Below are 23,615 nucleotides of genomic sequence, written 5' to 3'. Positions count from 1 at the left end.
GGGCCACTTTAGTATTTTTGCATGAATGACTTTTCCTTTGATCAAGTCCTTTTTAAAATGTATTATCCATTCTAAACACACTATTCAAAATATGGGCTTACTAGCAAAAATCCATAGAGTATGAGTATCACCACCTTCAAGATGGAGAGAAAAATGGAATAAAATCACATTAACAATTTATGTATGTACTCAATACCATTTATTTCTATCACATTCACCTTTGATGCACATGTAACCTACTTTTCCAAAATGACCCTGTCACTTCTCCACTCAAAAGCCTTGAGTGGCTTTCTATCTCACGCATAGAAAAAGCCGAAGCCCTTACCAAGGGCTACAAGCCTGTAAGCTCTGGTATCCTGTTCCTTCTGTTGTTTATCTCCTATTACTCTCCCCTTTGCTTACTCTAGTCTAACACAAGAGCCACATACATGCTCCTTGGGTATCCCAAGCATGCTCCTGCCTCAGGGTCTTTGTACTTTCTTTCTTCCTCTTCCTGGAATGCTCTCCCTCCCAGATGTTGGATGGCTCACTCCTTCATTTCCTTAAGGCCAAATGTCATCTTCTGAGTCAGACCTAGCCTGACTGCCCTAGGTAAAACATCAACTCCAGCTTCTTAATATTTTCTATGCTCCCTTCCTTGCTTTGCTTTTCTTTACAGTACTTACTACACCGAATATATATTTTACCCATTCGTCCATCCATCCATTCATTGATTGATGGATGTCTTTCTTTCTCTCCCTGGAACGTAAGCTCCACAAGGATAGAACTTTTCTGTTTTGTCTATTCCTGTATAATACTGCCTGGAAAATAGGAATAAATTCTTATTAAACAAATGAATAAAATGAGAAAAAGGAAGGTGTGACCTGATTAGGGACATGGTACAATATAATGAGTGAGAGATTCTAAATTAAAATTTGCAATGTCTGAGTTTTTAGCCTGAGACACGATGGAGAAGCATTTCATAAAGAATAAGAGGGATTAGCAAACCCTAAAGTAATCTGGCACAAACAATCCTGACCTTAAAGTTAGTTTTTAATAATAAAAGTGATACCTAGAATATCTAAGAGAGAATTAGCTAGAAAGGATGATTAAAGAAAGGAATATGATTAATATTAATATGAACCTTAAGGTAGTTAATAAATGCTTTAAGGGGTCTGAGTATAATCAGCATTATGGCAAGAGTAGAATCTAGAGTCAAACTCTGTTGCTTTCTAGCTATGTAAATTCAGGCAAGTTACCTAATTTTATGTCTTATTTTCCTCATGTGTGTTATAAGAGTGTTGATGTGGTGATTAAACAACACCATGTATACTCTGGCACATATATTAAATGTTAATTTTTATTAGCATAGTAACTGGCACATAAGCTCTCAATAAATATTAACTATTAGTATTATTGCCAAATTATAAACTTTTGGTAGCTTATTCTGAAAGTGACTAAACCAGAGGTCCATCTGGTAAGGACTATAACATAAATTTTTAAAAAGACTAAAAATTAATTACCACATAAGAATCTAGCACTTGTATGGAGAGGGTGTGGAGAAAAGGGACCCCTTCCACACTGTTGGTGGAAATGTAAATTGGTGCAGCCACTATGGAAAACAGTATGGAGGTTCCTTAAAAAACTGAAAATAGAGTTACCATATGATCCAGCAATCCCACTCCTGGGCATATAATGGGAAAAGATGAAAACTCTTATTAGAAAAGATACATGCAGGCTTCCCTGGTGGCGCAGTGGTTAAGAATCCGCCTGCTAATGCAGGGGACATGGGTTTGAGCTCTGGCCAGGAAGATCCTACATGCTGTGGAGCAACTAAGCCTGTGCGCCGCATCTATGGAGCCTGCGCTCTAGAGCCTGTGAGCCACAACTACTGACCCTGCATGCTGCAACTACTGAAGCCTGTGTGCCTAGAGCCCATGCTCCACAACAAGAGAAGCCACTGCAATATGAAGCCCACACACCGCAACGAAGAGTAGCCCCGGCTCGCCGCAACTAGAGAAAGACCACGCAGCAATGAAGGGCCAACGCAGCCAAAGATAAAATAAATAAAAATTAAAAAAAAATAAAAAAGAATTAAAAAAAGAAAGAAACATGCAACCCAATGTTCATGGTGGCACTATTTACAATAGCCAAGACACAGAAGCAACCTAAATGTCCATCGACAGATGAATGGATAAAGAAGATGTAGTGTGTATATGTGTATATATATATATATATATATATATATATATATATATATATATATATATATATATACACACAATGGAATATTACTCAGCCATAAAAAAGAATGAAATAATGCCATCTGCAGCAACATGGATGGACCTAGAGATTATCATACTAAGTGAAGTGAGTCAGAGAAAGACAAATATTATATGATATCATTTATAGGCAGAATCTAAAAATGAGTACAAATGAACTTATTTACAAAACAGAAACAGACTCACAGACATAGAAAACAAACCCATGGTTACCTAAGGGGAAGGTGAGCGGATAAATTAGTTGTATGGTATTAACAGATACACATTACCATATATAAAATATATAAACAACAAGGATTTACTGTATAGCCAGGAAACAATATTCAGTATCTTGTAATAACCTATAAAGGAAGAGAATTGAAAAAAAAAGATACACACATATACATATGTATAACTGAATCACTTTGCTGTACACCTGAAAGTAACACAATACTGTAAATCAACTATACTTCAATTAAAAAAAAAAGAATCTAGCACTTTTAGAACACATCTATTCCAATTACCATATGTTTTCATACTATAACATTCATTTTGGATTTTTATTTATTTATTTATTTATGGATGGCTGCGTTTGGTCTTCATTGCTGCGTGTGGGCTTTCTTAGTTGCACTGAGTGGGGGCTACTCTTCATTGTGGTGCGTGGGCTTCTCACTGCAGTGGCTTCTCTTGTTGCGGAGCATGGGCTCTAGGCACGTGGGCTTCAGTAGTTGCAGCACGCAGGCTCAGTAGTTGTAGCACGCGGGTTCTAGAGCGCAGGCTCAGTAGTTGTGGCGCACGGGCTTAGTTACTCTGCGGCATGTGGGATCTTCCTGGACCAGGGATAGAACCCGTGTCCCCTGCATTGGCAGGTGGATTCTTAACCACTGCGCCACCAGGGAAATCCCTCATTTTGGATTTTGTTTAAAAGTCAGATATAGTATAAAATTTGACTAACTTTATAGCTTTAATTTATATCAGTTGTTCTCAATCTTTTATTCTTCTACAATATACTTGAGAGAGATGGCACGCTCCCATTATACACAGTGGCTCAACAGAGCAATGATTCTACACTAAGTGGGGAGAATGTGGTGGGGTGAGGTGGGGCGGGTTGTCCTGAGTTGAGAATTACTAGTTCACATAATGGAAAAATATTATATAAAGAAAGCTGTGATTCAGAGGCAAGAAACAAAGTCAAATCTACAGAAAAACACCAAGTGTTAAGTCACAGATTCATTTCTTTAATGTAGATCCAAAACATTCAAGGTACTTAAAATGTCTTACTAGTGTGTTTTCTCCATTGGAACTATTCCAGAGCCTCATTCGATTATCTGTACCAACAGTGAGGAGGTGAAGCCCATCACTTGTAAAACATAAGCCATTAACTTTCCCATTATGAGCAGTGTTTGCTGCAATGAAAAACACAATTCAGTTTATCTGTTCTTATAAATTCAACACACACTTAATGCTTGATGATATAGTTATTTAAACATATTAAAGGAAAACTATCTGAATTATCTAAATATAAGTTGATTATATTTAAAACTAATCATCCCTTTGGATTACTTGAACATAAGCTATATAAATTAGAACCATAAAAGCAGAGGAAAATAGGAAAAGCAAAGGGAGAAAATCCTGCCAAATATAATTTTTCTTCAGAGAGTAAGCTGTGCTATCAAACTCAATTAACTGCATAAACTTACCACTAAAATTTTAAATTGAAAATTAAACTTCTTATATATTATTTCCATTTGCAATCTAAAAATCATTCCATGGACTATTAAAAATCAATAATACTAAAAAAAAGAAAAAAAATCAATACTACTAGTATTTGCCACTTAAAGAAGTGTTATAGTCTCAATCAAAATTTATATCACTTTTAAAATGAACAGGTTTGAGAAAGTGTAATTCTCAATAACCTGATTAATTTAATTTAAAAGATTATTAAAACAATCATAGGTTTTATATAGTTCAACCTAATGTACTTCTGGTCCCAATTTAATTCTGAATCAGAATTTTAACCTACACAGAAATTAAATTCCATTATAAAAATGCAATCGAGGTACTTTGTCACCTGGATTGCAGTGGACTCAAATTAAACACAACTTGCAAATTTTGTGACAAAATGGACACAAAATATTACCATTTCTTTAATTTACTGCAACTTCCTAAATTGCACTGAATTTGTATTAGTTGGCCTCATGTGAGGAAAAAAATAAAATGACAAGTTAATCCAGAAAAGTTTCTACATTCAAAAATTCAGGGGCAGAAGAAATGCCATACTTACTTGTATCTTTTAGTTTCTTTATTTTATTTTTTTTTTAAAGGCCACGCCACACAGCATGCAGGATCTAGTTCCCTGACCAGGGATCAAACCTGGGCCCCCTGCATTGTGAGCACAGACTCTTACCCACTGGACCATCAGGGAAGTCCCCTTACTTGTATCTTAAAGAAAGACAACCATAACTTATATATACTACCAAATGTAAAATAGACAGCTAGTGGGAAGCAGCCGCATAGCACACAGGGAGATCAGCTCGGTGCTTTGTGACCACCTAGAGGGGTGGAGTAGGGAGGGTGAGAGGGAGACGCAAGAGGGAGGAGATATGGGGATGTATGTATAGCTGATTCACTTTGCTATAAAGAAGAAACTAACACACCATTGTAAAGCAATTATACTCCAATAAAGATGTTAAAAATTAAAAAAAAATTTTTAAAAAGAAAAAAAAAGCTCACTGGAATCCTTAGTAAAAAAAAAAAGAAAAAAAAAGACAACCATAATTTAGTTGATGTAAATTTAGAAACTGATTTGTTGTGAATGCCTTTTTAAAAAAAACATAAAATCTACAATTTGTCAACATACATTTATTATTTGGTTTCAATTCAAAAATTTCAATATAAAAATACTATCAATGCCATATTTCTATATTAATGTGTGTTTCATTACCTGATTCAACTGCTTGTGACTTTTCCCCATTATGCTGATCAAGAGTAATCAAACATCCTGATGCTCTCCTCACATCCCATAATTTTGCTTTACTGTCAGCACTGAGAAGACATAAATGTTACATTAACGTGTATAGCTAGGACAATAACTGTACTCCTCACCCACCTTTCCAGTATTATGGCATACAGAGGTCTCAGTATATTAGCACAAATGTATTTGTACATTTGGATGGTTGTACTTTTGCCTTTCCAGCAAATATTCAATAGTCAATAGTAGCACAAAGAAGTGAAAAAATAGAAAAAAAAAAAAGTAAATCACAAGGATGGAATTCTGCTGTTTCTTGTTGTTTTTAATGACATGAGCATCTTCCTCTCCAAAGACTAGACAGGCTTAGAGCTTTGTTCCTTGGCAAATGTGTTACTATATCTGTTCTACTGTTTGTTATTCAAATGTTGCCTAGATAATCAAGCAGTGAACTAATTTCACTTTGCTTAAGAATCCATTTGGTAGGAATATGGTTTTTCTTTTTTTATGAAAAAAATTAAGAATAAGGTGAATCATAAGGACAAAATATTTTTATTTGGTTTCCTGTACTCAAATCAATCTTTGCCAGATATACAAGAAATAAATTTAATGTCTCCATGAAATTCGACACTTATTTTCATTTTATTTCAAGTGAAACGAAAAAAGGTAAAACCATGATCATATATCAATTTCAGCTTCTAAACTACTACTAAAGAAAATATAAATCAGTTCAACTGATGCTATCATATCCTCACAAAGCCCTCAATAATATTCTAACCTGTTGGGTTTATCCAGGTCATTTTAATTAGAAAGAGTATTACGCTGCATTTTATAAGCTTATTTCTCATTTATAAACCTTTAAAAAAATATCTATACAGGGTTTATCTCTTCCCATAACTTTGGTTATTTTCACAGATCACCATCAAACGTAGCCAATTAGAATAGTCGGCAAAAAGTTAGCATTTTCCATTCTCAATTTGGTTTTCTTTCTTTCCAGCTGGGGAATAGGTCTGCAATGGGAGGAGTCTGAGGACTTAAGTCTCTTCTGAAACAGATTAGATATGCACATAACTAACTCCTAACATTGATTACTAGGTCCATTGTAGTACTGATTCAAATTCCTGGGGTACTCTGAGAATTGAAAGCCTCAGTTTCCCTCCTGATTTGAGGAAAACCAAATTAGAAACAAACAATGTAAATCCAGTCTAGCATGGACCCACAAGTAGTGCCTAGCTCCTCACCTTCACACCTCTTTGGGCAGCCTTCTTATGGCTACATTCTAGACTTTGTTCTACTTCAGAAATCATAAATTTCAATGTCACATTCTGCAAACTACTAACAGAAGCTTCTCTGAGGAATAGACTGTGACAGAGAGGAAGGGCTGGCTGCTATACAAATATTGAGACATCTCTTTATAAGACTAATAAAAGTAGTTTTTGTAATAATTCTTCTGCAAAAAGTTTTATTAAAATGTCTATATCAAAATTTGATTACTACTTCCTGTCCCTTCAGTTTTTAAATTTTCTTATCAACACTCATGCTTGTATCTCATTAGGTCCTTGATCCTTCCTATAAGCCTTTTGGTGATTTTATTTCCTTCCTTATACCTGTGACTTGAACGATTTTTAGACAATTGTTAAGTCTGTGTCATTCAATGTTTTGATTTCTGTGGCTTAGTACAGCTGTGGGCTACACCTTCGATAGAGCACAAAATACTGACCAGCAATCCTATGTGCCCTTAATCAGCTCCTTCTTCCATTCATTAAAACTGTTATTCCAAATCTTTAACTACCTTCCCTGAAAATTGCATCCTATTCCAGTATTTTCAATAGATGACATCAAGTTCTACTCACTAAAAAACAACAGAGGCCACTGGGTTCACATTTCTTGAGCTTCTCTGTCAAAGTCACAAATTTAATTGTATTCATGCCTTTTTCCTCCTTCCATTTAGTCTCATGATACCCTTCATGTGTCAAATCAGTGTCCCCTTCTATTGGGACCCTTGATATTACCCTCTCTTGTCTAGTCAAGGTCCTGATGTACCAATTATTCCCTCCATTTCTTCCTTTTTAAAAAATAATTAATTAATTTGTTTATTTATTTATTTATGACTGCGTAGGGTCCTTTCTGCTGCACGTGGGCTTTCTCTAGATGTGGTGAGCAGGGTCTACTCTTCATTATGGTGCATGGGCTTCTCATTGTGGTGGCTTCTCTTGCTGTGGAGCACAGGCTCTAGGCACACAGGCTTCAGTAGTTGCAGCACGCAGACTCAGCAGTTGCAGCACGTGGGCCCTAGCGTGCGCGGGTTTCAGTAGTTGTGGCGTGCGGGCTTCAGGAATTGTGGCTCATGGGCTCTAGAGTGCAGGCTCGGTAGCTGTGGAGCATGGGCTTAGTTGCTCTGCAGCATGTGGGATCTTCCCAGACCAGGGCTCAAATCTGTGTCCCCTGCATTGGCAGGCAGATTCTTAACCATTGCGCCACTGGGGAAGTCACCCCTTCATTTCTTATCTTCAATAATTTCTCTCCAGCGATACTTTTCCGTCAGCATTTAAATATGTAAGACTCTTCCTTTCAGCAAACAAAACCCCCAACCCCCCTGATCATCAAGAGTTAAGTGCTTTTAACACAACACTGTAAAACAACTATACCCCAATTAAAAAAAAAAAAAAAGAAAAGAAAAAGAGTTACGTGCTCTTGTTCTTTTTTCCCATATTATACCTACCAGAGACATATCTCTATTAAAGCATTTTTCAGGATGTTCTGAAATCACTGATTTTTCTGACTATACCCCCTCATTAGACTATTACCTTCTTGAAAGGACTACGCCTGTGTTACCTCTGTGTCCCTAGCACAATGCTTGGCACATGACAGGAGTCATTAAATGTTAGTAAACTGAATCAATGAGTGGATGAATGTGCTGAATCAGATTCAAAATAATTTTGGGTTAAAGAAAATGAATTAAAATGCTACTATTCTTAAATTGACAGTGTTACACTTTTGTAAGCAAAAATGACACAACACAGTTGTTTCATGGGTAGCACTAGTAGATTTGCATTGCTACATAGATTCTGTTGTTTTCTCTGTTTTACAAAGTGAGCACCTTCAAGATAGATAGTCAGGATTAAGATTATGATGCAAAGGAAGATTTCTTTTGGTGATATGAATTAAAATCTGTAACTCAATTATCTTATTTTCTAGGACCTACTTAGCAACTAAATATGCGTCTAACATAAAAACAGTCTTTCCAAAATGCTTATCATTAATTATTAACTTCAAAACCAAATAATTTGCATTTTACCTTGCAGTTGCCAAGATATACTCATAACGCGGTGACCAGGAAACTGCCAATATTTCTTGTCTGTGACCTGCAAAACAACTGTATAAAATGACTTGCAAAATATTTGAAAAAAATCAAAAGATACAGTGCAATTAATTTTGTTGGATTATGAAGAAAGCATAGACTAAATCTTAAAAATAAATTGATACAATCATGATTTTTTTCACATTTATAATAATCTATATTTAAATATTAATGTGAAGTCTATGGGGCATTTCTCACAATGCTATTTTATTATAAAAGGTCTGGGTTTGCTTTGGAAAAAACATTCAGAGCAAGTGAGTCTGTCTTTTCAAATACAGGTGTTAGCCTAGCAAGTCTACCCATTAATAAGTGATCTAGCTCAAGCTTACTTACTTATCTCTACAACAAAATCCCTGCAACAAACCACCATACAAGATAAACATTCTAAAGAATAAAAATGTTCTCTAAGTTTTCAGAAAGTTATAACAGAAAAAAATTATTTTAAATCATGATTGTAAAAGGTATTTATATAAAAATTTTTATCTAGAAAGCACAAGTGATAAGTTCATAGGATAAGTGATTTCAGCATTTTAATTCACTTCTACCTAACTAAACTATTCAAATCATATATTTTCATCCACCTAGCTTATATTCATAGAAATTCATGATAATGTAAAACAAATGTTATCCATCTCACCAAGTTTTCCTGATATATTTATTATGTGTTTCTCAGAGATGAATAAAAATAGTATATCTGAATTACATCCTATTTTTTCACTGTTTAGAATTAGATGATCTAATACTAATAAAAAAGTAGCAAAAATAATTTAAGCTAGTAAAACTTTACCGAAGTATTATTTCAATACCTTTTTCTAAAATATTTTTATTGAGAAAAGAAGCACCTAAATATTAAGAATGTTTACTCAGCCAGAACAATATTAAAAAAATGCTCATGGAGACAAATGTACTGATGTAAGTTTCATAAGTAGTTCATTTTTTTCAATGTAGAAATAACACACGGTTTTTGAGTTAGACTTTCTATATTCTTTGAGCTTCCCCTTGGCTACTGTACATAAAAATGTCTCCTCAATAGTTTAGTTTTATAACAATAATGCACAAAAGGATCTTTAATTCCCTGCTGACTTCTAACAACTAGCACAAAATACATCAGTCATGTCACTTATAAAGAATACATTGTTAATAATGTTCCATTTTGTTGAATGGTTTACTCAAAGTAGTTGTTGTTTCAAATACCCTGTAGAATGTGGGAACAGGATCCAGACTTTAAGTCACAAAGTTGTACTTTGGGCCCTCTAGTACCAACTGTAAAAACAAAACAAAAAAAATAGTTTAAGATAATTTTACTATAAATCATCACCAAAAGGAAACAAGAAACTACCCTATGAGTCATGACATACTCACTGTATCCAAGCAGAAATATAAAAATGTATGCTAATAATATACTTTAAATAGTTATTAATGTTTATAACTAGAAAAATTCATTTTATTTTAATAGCTTAGCTTTTCCATGGTAATGATATACTTCTAATCACTAGTAACAGATTCACAGAAACTCTGGACACAGACTGAGTGGACCCCAAAGACAAGTTAGTGCCCAAACTCTTTAAAGATGAAGCAGCTGACTGATGTCTGGAGATGAAGAGATTCATGAAGTGCCACAGAAATAATATCACAGGGATCTGATACCAGATACCAGAAAGACATTTTTTCTTCTTCACACATGAAAATTTTTGTTGCAGGTGCTTTCATAAAAATGGATGTTTAATTTGAATCACACATTCTAGAGAAAAGGAAATCATTTCCTTGTTTTACTGTGTCAAAATGAAAAAGCTGCCAAATTTTGTTCACGTAAAATCTTTGAAACTTTGGTGATTTAAAAGTAACTCTTTCATGTACCACAATGTTCATTGCAGCTCTATTTACAATAGTCAGGATATGGAAGCAACCTAAGTGTCCATCGACAGATGAATGGATAAAGAAGATGTGGCACATATATACAATGGAATATCACTCAGCCATAAAAAGAAACAAAATTGAGTTATTTGTAGTGAGGCGGATGGACGTAGAGTCTGTCATACAGAGTGAAGTAAGTCAGAAAGAGAGAAACAAATACCGTATGTTAACAAATATATATGTAATCTAAAAAAAAGAAAAAAAAAGGTTCTGAAGAACGTAAGGGGAGGACAGGAATAAAGACACAGATGTAGAGAATGGACTTGAGGACATGGGGATGGGAAGGGTAAGCTGGGACGAAGTGAGAGAGTGGCATGGACTTATATACACTACCAAATGTAAAACAGATAGCTAGTGGGAAGCAGCTGCATAGCACAGGGAGATCAGCTCCGTGCTTTGTGACCACCTAGAGAGGTGGGATAGGGAGGGTGGGAGGGAGACGCAAGAGGGAGGGGATATTGAGATATATGTATAGCTGATTCACTTTGTTATAAAGCAGAAACTAACACACCATTGTAAAGCAATTATACTCCAATAAAGATGTTAAAAATAAAAAAAAAAAGTAACTCTTAAGGGAACAGAAATGTGCTTTCTTAATCTTTGAATCCTAGCCACTTTGAAACCTAGCACAGTGCCCAACTTGTACAATATCCGTTAAACTGAATACAAAGAGTAATACACACTTTTTTTTTAAAAGAATTGTGATCTTCATCAGGGTTAAAATGTTTATATCAAAACTAACTAGATATTAAAAGGGAGAAAGTTTTCAATATGTTAAAAAACAACATGTGTACAAACCTGCTACCAAACAGTGCTTGGTGGCAACTGGAGACATATGATGACTATAAACTGTTTCTTCAAAATTAAATACATCTGCAATCTGATAATCAAAAGACATTTAAAATAAGTGTAAGTTCTAATTACAATCACAAAAGCAACAAATTTTCTATTTACTTATTTTCACAGTTAGCAATTTTTTAATTGGCTGTTAGCAATTTATTTATTTTTCTTTAATAAATCTCAGAGATCAAGACAAGACAACCACTTGGTTCACCATCTTCCCTTCCGCTCCATTCTGAGGGACTTCAGCATCTACACAGATGATCTAGCCAGTACTCTGCCTCTCAGTGCCATACAACCTCAGCTACCACACCCAGGACATTCTCATCACCTAGAACTCCTTTTCCTTTGAAATCACCTATTTCAGTTATATATGACCAAATTTTATATCATTCCAGGTCCCCCCACCAAGCTACCTACAAGACACCCCAATAAAGCCCAGAAGTCCTATCAGTTCCTTTCTTCACTTCTTTTCCTTCTTCAGCTTGGATTCCAAGTTTCAATGCTTCAACTGCCAATATCTTTTATGTTATCATTGCATTTGTCAAGACCTCAACCTGACTCCAAATGTCTGCCTTCCGTGTACCTATATCCAGGTTTAACTACACCAGAGGTCAGCAAACTTCTGTAAAGGGTCAGATTGCAGGCTTTGAGAACCAACTACTCATTTCTGTCACTGTAGTGTCAAAGTGGCCATAGACAATAAATGAGCATGTCTGTGTTACAGTAACACTTTTTTTTTTTTTTTTTTTTTTACAAAAAGAGTCCATGAGAAGCCTTGGCCCAGAGCCTAGACTTGGCCTATGGGCCGCAGTTAGTTGACCTCTGCCCTATCCAGGTGAAGAAAATCTTATAATAGAGAAGACTAGTATCACTATAAAAGATCATTCATCTCAACTGGGCTTTAGTACTGACTGCCAGTCCTACAATTTCAATAGCGTTGTCCACAATATTTGCAGCTATTTCAAACCTTCGCCACTCTCCACAAAAATCGCCCCTTCATCACTACAGGTGATCTGATCTTTCATTCCAAAGAGAAAATAGGAGCCATTCAATGAGAATTTCCTTATTGTCTTAACAACAAACTTATAAACACATTTGCTTCCGCTTATCTTTTTTCCTTCTTCATTCCTGTTATCATGAAAAAAATGATCCTTCCTCTTATTTAATTTCCCCACCTGTGTTCAGATCACTTTCAGCACTGTCAGAAATCTCACCCCATACATTATTGCCTCTATTTCCCGAGTATGTATAACTGCTCTCTCCCTACTGGCTCGTTCCCAACAGCACTAAAACATGTTCAAGTCTCTTTCATTGTAACAGCACTCCCCTCCCCAAGACAAAAAAACAAAATCCTTTTCACCCAAATTCCTCCTAATTAATCTTCTTCCTCCCCCTTTAAATCCAAATTTTGGCTGTCTCTAATTTCTTTTCTTTTTTTTTTTTTTTTACGGTACACGGGCCTCTCACTGTTGTGGCTTCTCCCGTTGCAGAGCACAGGCTCCGGATACACAGGCTCAGTGGCCATGGCTCACGGGCCCAGCCGCTCCGCGGCATGTGGGATCTTCCCAGACCGGGGCACGAACCCGTGTCCCCTGCCTCGGCAGGCGGACTCTCAACCACTGCGCCACCAGGGAAGCCCTCTAATTTCTTATCTCTTATGTATTTCTCAACTCACTGCAAACTTATTTTTTATCTCCACTACTCCCACTCTCACCACCCTGCCAATACCACTGATAACCTTCTATCACCAAATGTAGTCTTTATCTTACCTAATCTGTCAGTAGCATTCAACACAGCTGACTATTCTACCTTCGTTAAGACAATCTCTTCCACTGGCTTCCATTATATCACATACTCCTGATTTCCCTCTTATTCTCTCTGGCTAGGCCTTTTCATTGTCTTCTGCAGGCTTTGTTGTTCCTTCTCCTGTCCTTATAATCTTCCTCAAGGTTTAGACTCCTCTCTTCAACTGCCAGCTATATCCTAGTGACTCACAAGTCTATATTTTCAGTTTAGACCACACTCCCAAATTCCACCTAGGTATAGCTCAATTCCTGGATTATCTCCACTTGGCTCTACACCTAAAAGTTAAATAGAGAAGACTCTAGAGAAGACATTCCTCTAAGCCACAACATATGCTCAAGCTATTAAAACATGCTCATGGAAAACTGAGATGAAGGTATGAAAAGTACCTAATATATATATTAATAGGAAAAACTAATGATGGGAGTAGAGGATGGAGAAAAGGATAGTATCTTGCCTTCCTTATTTTTCTTTATACATAGCAGAGGCACAATTGTTTCTTACTGAATGCTTTCAAATTTATTATTAAAAATAAAATACTGTCAGGCTTCCCTGGTGGCACAGTGGTTGAGAGTCTGCCTGCCGATGCAGGGGACACGAGTTCGTGCCCCGGTCCGGGAGGATCCCACATGCCGTGGAGCAGCTGGGCCCGTGAGCCATGGTCGCTGAGCCTGAGCGTCCGGAGCCTGTGCTCCACAACAGGAGAGGCCACAACAGTGAGAGGCCCGCGTACCGCAAAAAATAAATAAATAAATAAATAAATAAAATAAAATACTGTCATACCTTTATTTCAAACAGAATTATGAACTCATAGAATACTGTTTTAAGTTAGCAAAACATTTATGTTTTAAAGAAAATTTAAATCCAAGATGTCAGAGTTTTAATAGAAGTCAATGTTAAGGAAAGAAAATGTAAATGTATGGCTTATTAATTTTTAATTAATTAAATTAAAAAATTTTAATTAAAAGCCATACTTTTAAATGAAGTGTAACATACAGAAAAGTACACAAAAATCGTAAGTGTACAGCTCAATTAATTTTCACAAAGTGAATTTTCACAAAGTAATGACCACCTTTATTGAAAAACAGAACATTATAAACATTACAAATACCCCAGAAGGCTCCTTAGAACCCCCCCTTACAAATCTCACCAAGAAAGATAACCATCATACAGGCCTCTATCATCATTAGATTAGTTTTGTCTATTTTTGAACCTCCTATAAGGGGAATTATATATTAGGCACTCTAGTTTCTGGTTATTTTATCTAATATTATATAAGATTCACACACTTTGTTAATACAGAAGTGTTCCCTTGTCATTGTAGGAGAGTACTCCGATGTAAAATTTGCCAGATTTCATTTGGCTGCTAATGGACATTTGAGTTGTTTCCAGTTCTTGGTTATCATCAACAGTGCTGCTATGAACATTCTTACAAATATCCTTTAGTACACATATGCATGCATTTATATACCCAAAAGTGTAACTGCTGGGTCAGAGGATATGCACATATTTGGCTTCAGTCAATACCAAATATCTGTACCAATTTGTGATCTCATCAGCAACATATGTAATGTGTGATGATGTTATCATCAACCTCTTTTAAGTTTGGCCATTCTGGAGGGTACAGAGAGGTTGATGATGTTATCATCAACCTCTTTTTTTTTTTTTTTGCGGTACGCTGGCCTCTCACTGTTGCGGCCTCTCCCGTAGCGGAGCACAGGCTCCGGACGCGCAGGCTCAGTGGCCATGGCTCACGGGCCCAGCTGCTCCGTGGCATGTGGGATCTTCCCGGACTGGGACACGAACCTGCGTCCCTTGCATCGGCAGGCGGACTCTCAACCACTGCGCCACCAGGGAAGCCCTCATCAACCTCTTTTAAGTTTGGCCATTCTGGAGGGTACAGAGAGGTATCTCATTATGTATTTAAATAACACATCCAGGTGCACAATTAATAAAGTTGAACACTTTTATTTATTGGCTATTTGGATATCCTCTTTCTTGAAGTGCCTATTCAAGTGTTTTGCCTATTTTTCTATAGGACTGTTTTAATTTTTGTTGACTATATAATCTGTACATCAGTCCTTTTTCAAACAGATGCATATGTCAGATATATCATCCCATTCCATGGCTTACCTTTACACTTTTGTAATAGTGTTTTTTGATGACTAGAGATTCCTAATTCTAATGTAGCTCAATTTATCTATCTCTGCCTTTTTGGTTTGTAGTTTTTGTGTCTTTAACTGTCATAAGTCACAAACACATTTTCTTTTTTCATCTTTAAGCTGTATCATTTTATCTTTCACATTTATACTTGTAATCCACCTGAAATTGACTTTTGTGTCTGGTGTGAGGTAAGGGTCAAAACTAGTTTTTAAATATGGATACCTAGTTCATCCAGGACCATTTATGGAAAAGGTTATCTTTTCCCCAATTCACTGCAGTGTTATTTTTATCATAAACCACATCATTATACAGCTATGGGTGTGTTTCATGATTCTCTATCCTGTTCCCCTGTGTGTGTTTGTTTTCACTTGTACCAATATCACACTGCCTTGATTAGTGTAATTAATTTATGGTAAAGTCTTGGTTACAGGTAGTGAAGTCCTCAAGCTTCATTATTCTTCAAGAGCACCTTGTCCCTCTGCATTTCCATATGTATTATACATTAGAATTACCTAGTCAATTTCCACAAAAGAATTCTGCAAAGGTTTTGATCAGAAATGCATTGATTCTATAGATCATACTGGGTAAAATCATTATCTTTATAATATTAAGCCTTCTAATTCTTTTCTTTCTTCTTTTTAGAATTGAGGTATAGTTGATACACAATAACAAAGTGATTCACAGTTTTTAAAGGCTACATTCCATTTATGGTTATTATATTTGTCATATTTCCTGTGTTGTAATATATATTCTTGTACCTTTCTTACTTTATACATAGTAGTTCGTACCTCTTAATCCCCTATGCCTATCTTGCCCCTCCCTCTTTCCCTCTCCTCACTGTGGTAACCATTAGTTTGTTCTCTATAACTGTGAGTCTGTCTCTTTTTTGTTATATTCACTAGCTTGTTGTACTTTTTAGATTCCACATATAAGTGATATCATACAGTGTTTGTCTTTCTCTGTATGACATTTCACTTAGTATAATACCCTCCATGTCCATGCATTTGATGCAAATGGCAAAATTTCATTCTTTTTTATGACTGAGTAGTATTCCATTGTATACACCGCATCTCCGTTATCCATTCATCTGTTGATGGGCAGTTGGGTTGCTTCCATATCTTGGCAATTATAAATAATGCTGCTATGAACATTGGGATACAAGTATCATTCTGAATTAGTGCTTTTGTTTTTTTCAGATACATACCCATGAGTGGAACTGCTGGGTCATATGGTAGTTCTATTTCCAGTTTTTTGAGAAACCTCCATAATGTTTTCCTTAGTAGCTGCACCAATTTACATTCCCACCAACAGCACCCAAGGGTTCTCTTTTCTCCACATCCTCACCAACATTTGTTATTTGTGGTCTTTTTGATGATAACCATTCTGACAGGTGTGAGGTGATATCTCATTGTGGTTTTAATTTGCATTTCTCTGATGATTAATGAAGTTGAGCATCTTTTCATGTGCCTGTTGGCCAGCTGTATGTCTTCTTTGGAAAAATGTCTATTCAGGTCTTCTAACCATCTTTTAATTAGGCTTGTTTTTTTGATGTTCAGGTGTATGAATTGTCTATATATGTGAATATTAACCCCTTATCAGTTATATCATTTGCAAACATTTTCTCCCATTCTGTAGTTTGCCTTTTTGTTTTGTTTATGGCTTTCTTTGCTGTGCAAAAGCTTTAAGTTTAATTAAGTCCCATTTGTTTATATTTGCTCTTATTGCTTGGCTTTAGGAGACAGATGCAAAAACAAATTGGTATGATTTATATTGAGAATACGCTGAATGTTCTGCTTTCTTTTAGTTTAATGGTTTCCAGCCTTACGTTAAGGTCTTTGATCCATTTTGAGTTTATTTTTGTATATGGTGTTAGAGAATGTTTTAATTTCATTCCTTTACATGTGGCTGTCCAGTTTTCCCAGCACCAGTTATTGAAGAGACTCTCCTTTCTTTTCCTTTATTTGGCCATGCCACAGGGCTTGTGTGATCTTAGTTCCCCGAGCAGGAATTGAACCTGGGCCCTCGGCAGTGAGAGTGCAGAGTCCTAATCACTGGATCACTAGGGAATTGCCAAGACTGTCTTTCCTGCATTGTATACTCTTGCCCCCTTTGTCGTAGATTAATTGACCATAAGTGCATGGGTTTATTTCTGGGCTCTCCATTCTGTTTCACTGATCTATGTACCTGTTTTTATGCCAGTACCATACTGTTTTGATTACTGTAGCTTTGTAGTATAGTCTGAAGTCAGCAAGCGTGATTCGTCTAGTTCTGTTCTTTCTGAAGATTGTTTTGGCTATTCAGGGTCTTTCACGTTTCCATACAAATTTTAAAATTATTTGTTCTAGTTCTGTGAAAAATGTCCTCGGTATTTTGACAGGGATTGCAATGAATCTGTAGATTGCTTTTGGTTGTATGTCCATTTTAACAATGTTAATTCTTCCAATCCATATACACGGTATATATTTCCATCTGTGTGTTCTCCAATTTCTTTCATCAGTGTCTTATAGTTTTCTGAGTACAGTTCTTTAACTTAAGTAGGTTTATTCCCAGGTATTATAATTTTTGATGCGTTTATAAATGGAATTGTTCCTTAATTACTCTTTCTGAAAATTCATTGTTAGTGTACAGAAATGCAACAGGTTTCTGTATATTAATTTTGCTTCTGGCAACTTTACTGGAATTCATTGATGAGCTCTAGTAGTTTTCTGGTGGTGTCTTTAGGATTTTCTAATGTATAGTATCATGTCATCTGCAAACAGTGACAGTTTTACTTCTTCTTTTCCAATTTGGATTCCTTCTATTTCTTTTTCTTCTCTGATTGCCATGCCTAGGACTTCCAAAACTATGTTGAATAAAAGTGGTGAGAGTGTGAATGTGACATATCCCACCATTTATTTAGGTCTTAATTTCTCTCAATAATATTCTATGGTTTTCTGTGTAGTGTTGAGTGGTCCTGTACACTTTTCAATTTCTTACTAGGTATATGATGACTTGTGCTGCAATTATAAACTATAATACTCTTGAAATTTCATTTTATAATTCTTTGTGCCTGGAATTCAGATACAACTGACCTTATATTCAGCAATTTTGCTGAATTTTCTTATAGTATAATTTGGCTAAAGTTTCCTTTGGATTTTCCATGTTTGTAATCATGTAATCTGTAAATGCCAGTTTAAGGAATTTCCTGTTTATTCCTACTATGTTAGGAATTAAAAAAAAAAATCACGAATGGGTATTGACTTATATTAAGAAGTATTAAATATTTTCCTCAATAAAATGGGTATAGAGAGAATGTACCTCAACATAATAAAGGCCATATATGACAAGCTCATAGCTAACATCATACTCAACAGTTAAAAGCTGAAAGCTTTTCCTCTAAGATCAGGATGAAGAGAAGGATGCCCATCCTTGCCACTTTTATTCAACACAGTGCTGGAAGTCCTAGCCAGAGCAATTAAGCAAGAAAAAGAAATAACAGGCATCCAAACTGGAATGGAAAAAGTAAACCTGTCTCTATCTGCCCATGAAATGATATTATACATAGAAAACCTTAAAGACTTCACCAAAAAACTTTTAGAATAAACAAATTCAGTAAAGCTGCAGGATTCAAACTGTTAAAAAAAATCAGTTGCATTTCTATACACTAATGATGAACTATCAGAAGGAGAAATTAAGAAAACAATCTCATTTATAACCGCAGCATAAAGAATAAAATATCTAGAAATAAATTTAACTAGGGAGGTAAAAGGTGTACACTGAAAACTATAAGAAACTGATGAAAGAAGCTGAAGACACAAATAAATGAAAAGATATTCCATACCAGTGGACTGAAAGAACTAACAATGTTAATATGTCCACAGCACCCAAAACAATCTATAAATTCAGTGCAATTTCTACCAAATTCTCAATGGCATTTTTCTAGAAATAGGAAATAATAATCTGAAAATTTGTATGGAACCACAAAAGACCCCGAATTGCTAAAACAATCTCGAGAAAGAAGAACAAAGCTGGAGGCATCACACTTTCTGATTTCAGACTATACAGCAGTCCCCTTCTTATCTGTATTTCACCTTCCTCGGTTTCAGTTATCTGAGGTCAACTGTGGTCTGAAAATATGAAATGGAAAATTACAGATGTAAATAATTCATAAGTTTTAAATAATACACTGTTCTGAGGAGCATGATGAAAGTTTGCTTGTCCCACCTGTATGTGAATCATCCCTTTGTTCTGTGTATCCATATCATATATGCTACCCACACATGAGTATAGGAAAAAATATAGTATATACAGGGTTGGTATATACTATAACCACGGTAATTTGATAGTATCCGTGGTTTCAGGCACTCAGTGGGGGTCTTGGAATGTATCCCACATGGATAAGGGGGGACCACTGCATTACAAAGCTATAGTAATCAAAACATTATGGTACTGGCATAAAAACAGACACACAGATCAATGGACCAGAAAAGACAGTCCAGAAATAAAGCCAGGCATGTATGGTCAATTAATTTACGACAAAGGAACTAAGAATATACAATGGGGAAAGGATAGTCTCTTCAATAATGATGCTGGGAAAACTGAACAACCATACGCAAAAGAATGAAACTGGACCACTATCTTACACCATGCACGTAAATTAACTCAGAATGGACTAAAAACTTGAATGTAAGACCTGAAATCATAAAACTCCTAGAAGAAAACATTGACAGTGGTCTTGGTGAAGACTGTTTGGATTTGATACCAAAATCAAAGGCAACAAAAGCAAAATTAAACAAATGGAACTACAGCAAATTAAAAACCTGCTGCACAGCAAAGGAAACCATAAACAATATGAAAAAGCAACCTAAAGAGTGGGAGAAAATATTTGAAAATCATGATCAAGGGTTAATATCCAAAATATATAAAGAACTCATACAACTCAGTAGCAAAAAACCCAAACAATCCAAATAAAAAATGGGCAGAGGACATGAATAGACATTTTTCCAAAAATATAAGAATGGCCAAAATGAATATGAAAAGGTGTTCAATATCACTAATCATCAGGAAAATGCAAATCAAAACCACAATGAGATATCACCTCACATCTGTTAAAATGTCTATCATCAAAAAGAGATAAGTGTTGGTGAGGATATGGAGAAAAGGAAACCCTTGTGACTGGTAGTGGGAATGTAAATTGGTGCAGCCATCATGAAAGACAATACGGGGTTCCTCAAAGAATTTAAAATAGAACCATATGACACAGCAATGCCACTTCTGTGTATATATCTGAAGGAAATAAAATCACTGTCTCTCTCAAAGAGATAGCTGCACCCTCATGTTTTTTGCAGCATTATTTATAATAGCCAAGTCATGGAAACAACCTAAGTGTTCATCAACGCATAAAGGGATAAAGAAGATAACACACAGACACATACACACACACAGGAATATTATTCAGCCATGAGAAAGAATGAAATCCTGTCATTTGTGACCGTGGACAAACCTTGAGGGCATTATATTAAGTGAAGTCAGGCAGACAAGGACAAATACTGTATAATATCACTTACATATGGAATCTTAAAAAGCCAAACTGATAGAAACAGTGAATAAAGTGATTACTGGGGCTGGGGGGTGGGAGAAATAGAAAGATGTTGGTTAAAGAGTATAAACTTCCAGTTATAAGATGAATAAGAGACGGGAGAAGTTTCATAGGGAAGGGGACCTGAGGCAGGGAACATAACACATAACATGTGTTCAGAAGGCAAAAGAGATCAATTTAGTGGCAGTACATCATTTAGGTTGAAAAGAGGTAGAAGCTAAGGTTGAGAAAGTGGGAAGTGAGGTTATGGAGAACTTAGAATGCCAGGCTGAATTTAGATAATGGAGTCACTAGAGGTTTCGTGTTGAGACAGGATGAAACTGCTTGATTCTGATTAATTCTGGGGTAAACTTGCTGTGGAAATGTGGAAGAAAAATAATGCAGAGAAACCAGTTAGGAGTTTTTAGGAGTAGTCTAGATGTACAGTGATGGTGAGGGAAATAGGAAAGGGAAATCTGAGAGTTTGAAGGAAGAATTGCTAAGATTTGAGGACTAAATGGATGTGAGGAGCCATCATGTTCACTTTAGTTTGGAACATGTTAAGTTTGAGAAGATGACATTACATTTAAGTAAGAGAGGTTCTGGGCTTCCCTGGTGGCGCAGTGGTTGAGAGTCTGCCTGCCGATGCGGGGGACATGGGTTCGTGCCCCGGTCCGGGAAGATCCCACATGCCGCGGAGTGGCTGGGCCCGTGAGCCATGGCCGCTGAGCCTGCGCGTCCGAGCCTGTGCTCCGCAACGGGAGAGACTGCAGCAGTGAGAGGCCCACATACCGCAAAAAAAAAAAAAAAAAAAAAAAAAAGAGAGGTTCTGAAGACAGGTGGAGACATATGGGACTAGAGCTCAGGGAAAAAATTAGCATGAGAAAGAAATATAAATTTGATCAAATATAAAAACTATTATCTACTGTCTACCTTTACTAAGCTATAATGTTAATAACTTTCTTTTCCTTTAAGTCTTTTGGCCAATAGGAGATAAATCCAATTTTCTTCCCTACACCACTAGACCATAGTAGTTTTTGAATAATAAAGCAAATAATAATAATAGCTAATGGTTTTTGAGCACTTACTATATGCTAGGCACTGTTCCAGGTACTTTACATATATTGACCTATTTAATCCTCACAACCATTCTATAAGGTACAATCATTACCCCCTTTACAGATAAATACAGAGAGGTTCAGACAAATATCACATAGACAGTCAGCAGCAGAACCAAGATATGAACTCAAGCACTCCAGGTCTCCTTAACTGCTATACTAATTTCACATCTACCATATGACATCTTAGCAAATAATCACACTAAAATGGTTTAGGATTAAGTTCTCATTTATCGCACAGAGCAACTTGGAAAAGTTTTTAATGTACTTACTTGTAATGTATTTGTATCCCATACTTTCAGAGTTTTATCAAATGAGCTTGATGTGAACATGCCAGTGTCATGAGGATACCACTGTACAGTCTCCACACTATATTTGTGAACATCAGGATGGCTTCTACAAAACAGTAATCAAAATTTAGAGATAACTGATTTATTTGAGTTTCAAAACTGATACTATATTCACGAGTAGCAGTCTCAGGAACGATGATATGAATGGCCAAACCTAGATCACATGCCATGTCCTAGCTGTCTAGAGAAAGAGAATATCTAGGCATCTCTAGTTTTAAGCTTTCACAGTATGATGTGGAGGGCTGTTTCCTACTAAGGCTCATAAAATGAGAGACTTCTGATTTCAATACTATATCCTGGAGGGATCAGCCAGCCACACTGGACCGCTTCATGGAGACAGTGATTTTTCCTTACTGGAAGAGATATCTATTCTGGTTTTGGATTTGCTTTTCCTGGCCATCATTTTCTCAACACCACCATTCTTAGAATTGTTGCCTCACATACTTCCGTGGTGTCCCACACAGTATTGCTTCTGATTAAGAACCCTACTTATACAACAAAAGAATGCAACTGGTAGATGCCCATGAGATTCATTACTCTTATGTAACACATCACCCATAGAATCATGATCTGTTGAAGACTCAGTTATGACATCAGTTACAATATAGCACCTTGTGATGATGATGTGCTATCCTGAAGGATGCAGTATATGCTCTGAACCAGTGATCAACACAGTATGTCCTTTACTGAATCTTAATTGAAAGACACTGGCTGTTTAGGAACACTTAAGAGACAATGGTGGGACATTTGAACACCAACTGTATACTTAATATCAGGAATTATTATAGATGTGAGATAGTGGTAGTGGGGTTATGCTTATAAAACACCTTTTACCTTTTAGAGATACAAATAATTATGAATGAAACAATATCCTTCTGAGATCTGCTTCAAAATAATCCTCAGAGTAGCTCGGTAGGTTCGGGTAAAGATGAAACAAGACTGGTTATGACTGATAGCTGCTGAAGCTGGGTGATGGGTACACAGTTCATTATACTACTCTCTATTTTCATGTATGTTAGAAATTTTCAATAAGATAAAAGTAAACAGAAGACTACTGCAACCCTATGCAGATAGGACCATCATGAGTTCTGATTCCTTAAGGTGAAGGTCTGGATCACAATACAGAATAAAGGTCCTTGACACATGTGGTGCTACCTGAAGACCTCAAGCTGGCCTTGAGACAGCTGCAAAAAAGGACTGTAGTACCTATTCATATTTCCTTACTTTCTATGTCATGTATATACATATATATTTTAATTAATTTCCTCTTTCTTTCCTCTTTTTCTTACCTCCATTAT

At 36.1% G+C, this 23,615-nt stretch overlaps 1 protein-coding gene and 1 non-coding gene across 4 annotated transcripts in view; both read right to left on the bottom strand.

Moving 5' to 3' along the window:
* ERCC8 (ERCC excision repair 8, CSA ubiquitin ligase complex subunit) overlaps nucleotides 1-23,615 on the bottom strand; it is a 75,464-nt gene that overhangs the window by 30,227 nt on the left and 21,622 nt on the right. For all 3 annotated transcript variants that reach the window (XM_060009450.1, XM_060009451.1, XM_060009452.1), the window contains 6 exons: nucleotides 22,240-22,363; nucleotides 11,282-11,363; nucleotides 9,764-9,832; nucleotides 8,507-8,573; nucleotides 5,185-5,285; nucleotides 3,522-3,646 (listed from right to left, as the gene is read on the bottom strand). In XM_060009450.1, coding sequence (XP_059865433.1) covers nucleotides 3,522-3,646; nucleotides 5,185-5,285; nucleotides 8,507-8,573; nucleotides 9,764-9,832; nucleotides 11,282-11,363; nucleotides 22,240-22,363 — 568 coding nt within the window. The remainder of the gene's footprint in view (nucleotides 1-3,521; nucleotides 3,647-5,184; nucleotides 5,286-8,506; nucleotides 8,574-9,763; nucleotides 9,833-11,281; nucleotides 11,364-22,239; nucleotides 22,364-23,615) is intronic.
* On the bottom strand, nucleotides 4,593-4,665 carry TRNAV-CAC (transfer RNA valine (anticodon CAC)). The gene has a single exon. It is a non-coding gene; the product is annotated as a tRNA-Val (tRNA).

This window comes from Delphinus delphis, chromosome 3, assembly GCF_949987515.2.
Source record: "Delphinus delphis chromosome 3, mDelDel1.2, whole genome shotgun sequence".
NCBI lineage: Eukaryota > Metazoa > Chordata > Mammalia > Artiodactyla > Delphinidae > Delphinus > Delphinus delphis.
The sequence above is the reverse complement of the archived record's forward strand: the minus strand, read 5'-3'. Positions and strand labels throughout refer to the sequence as shown.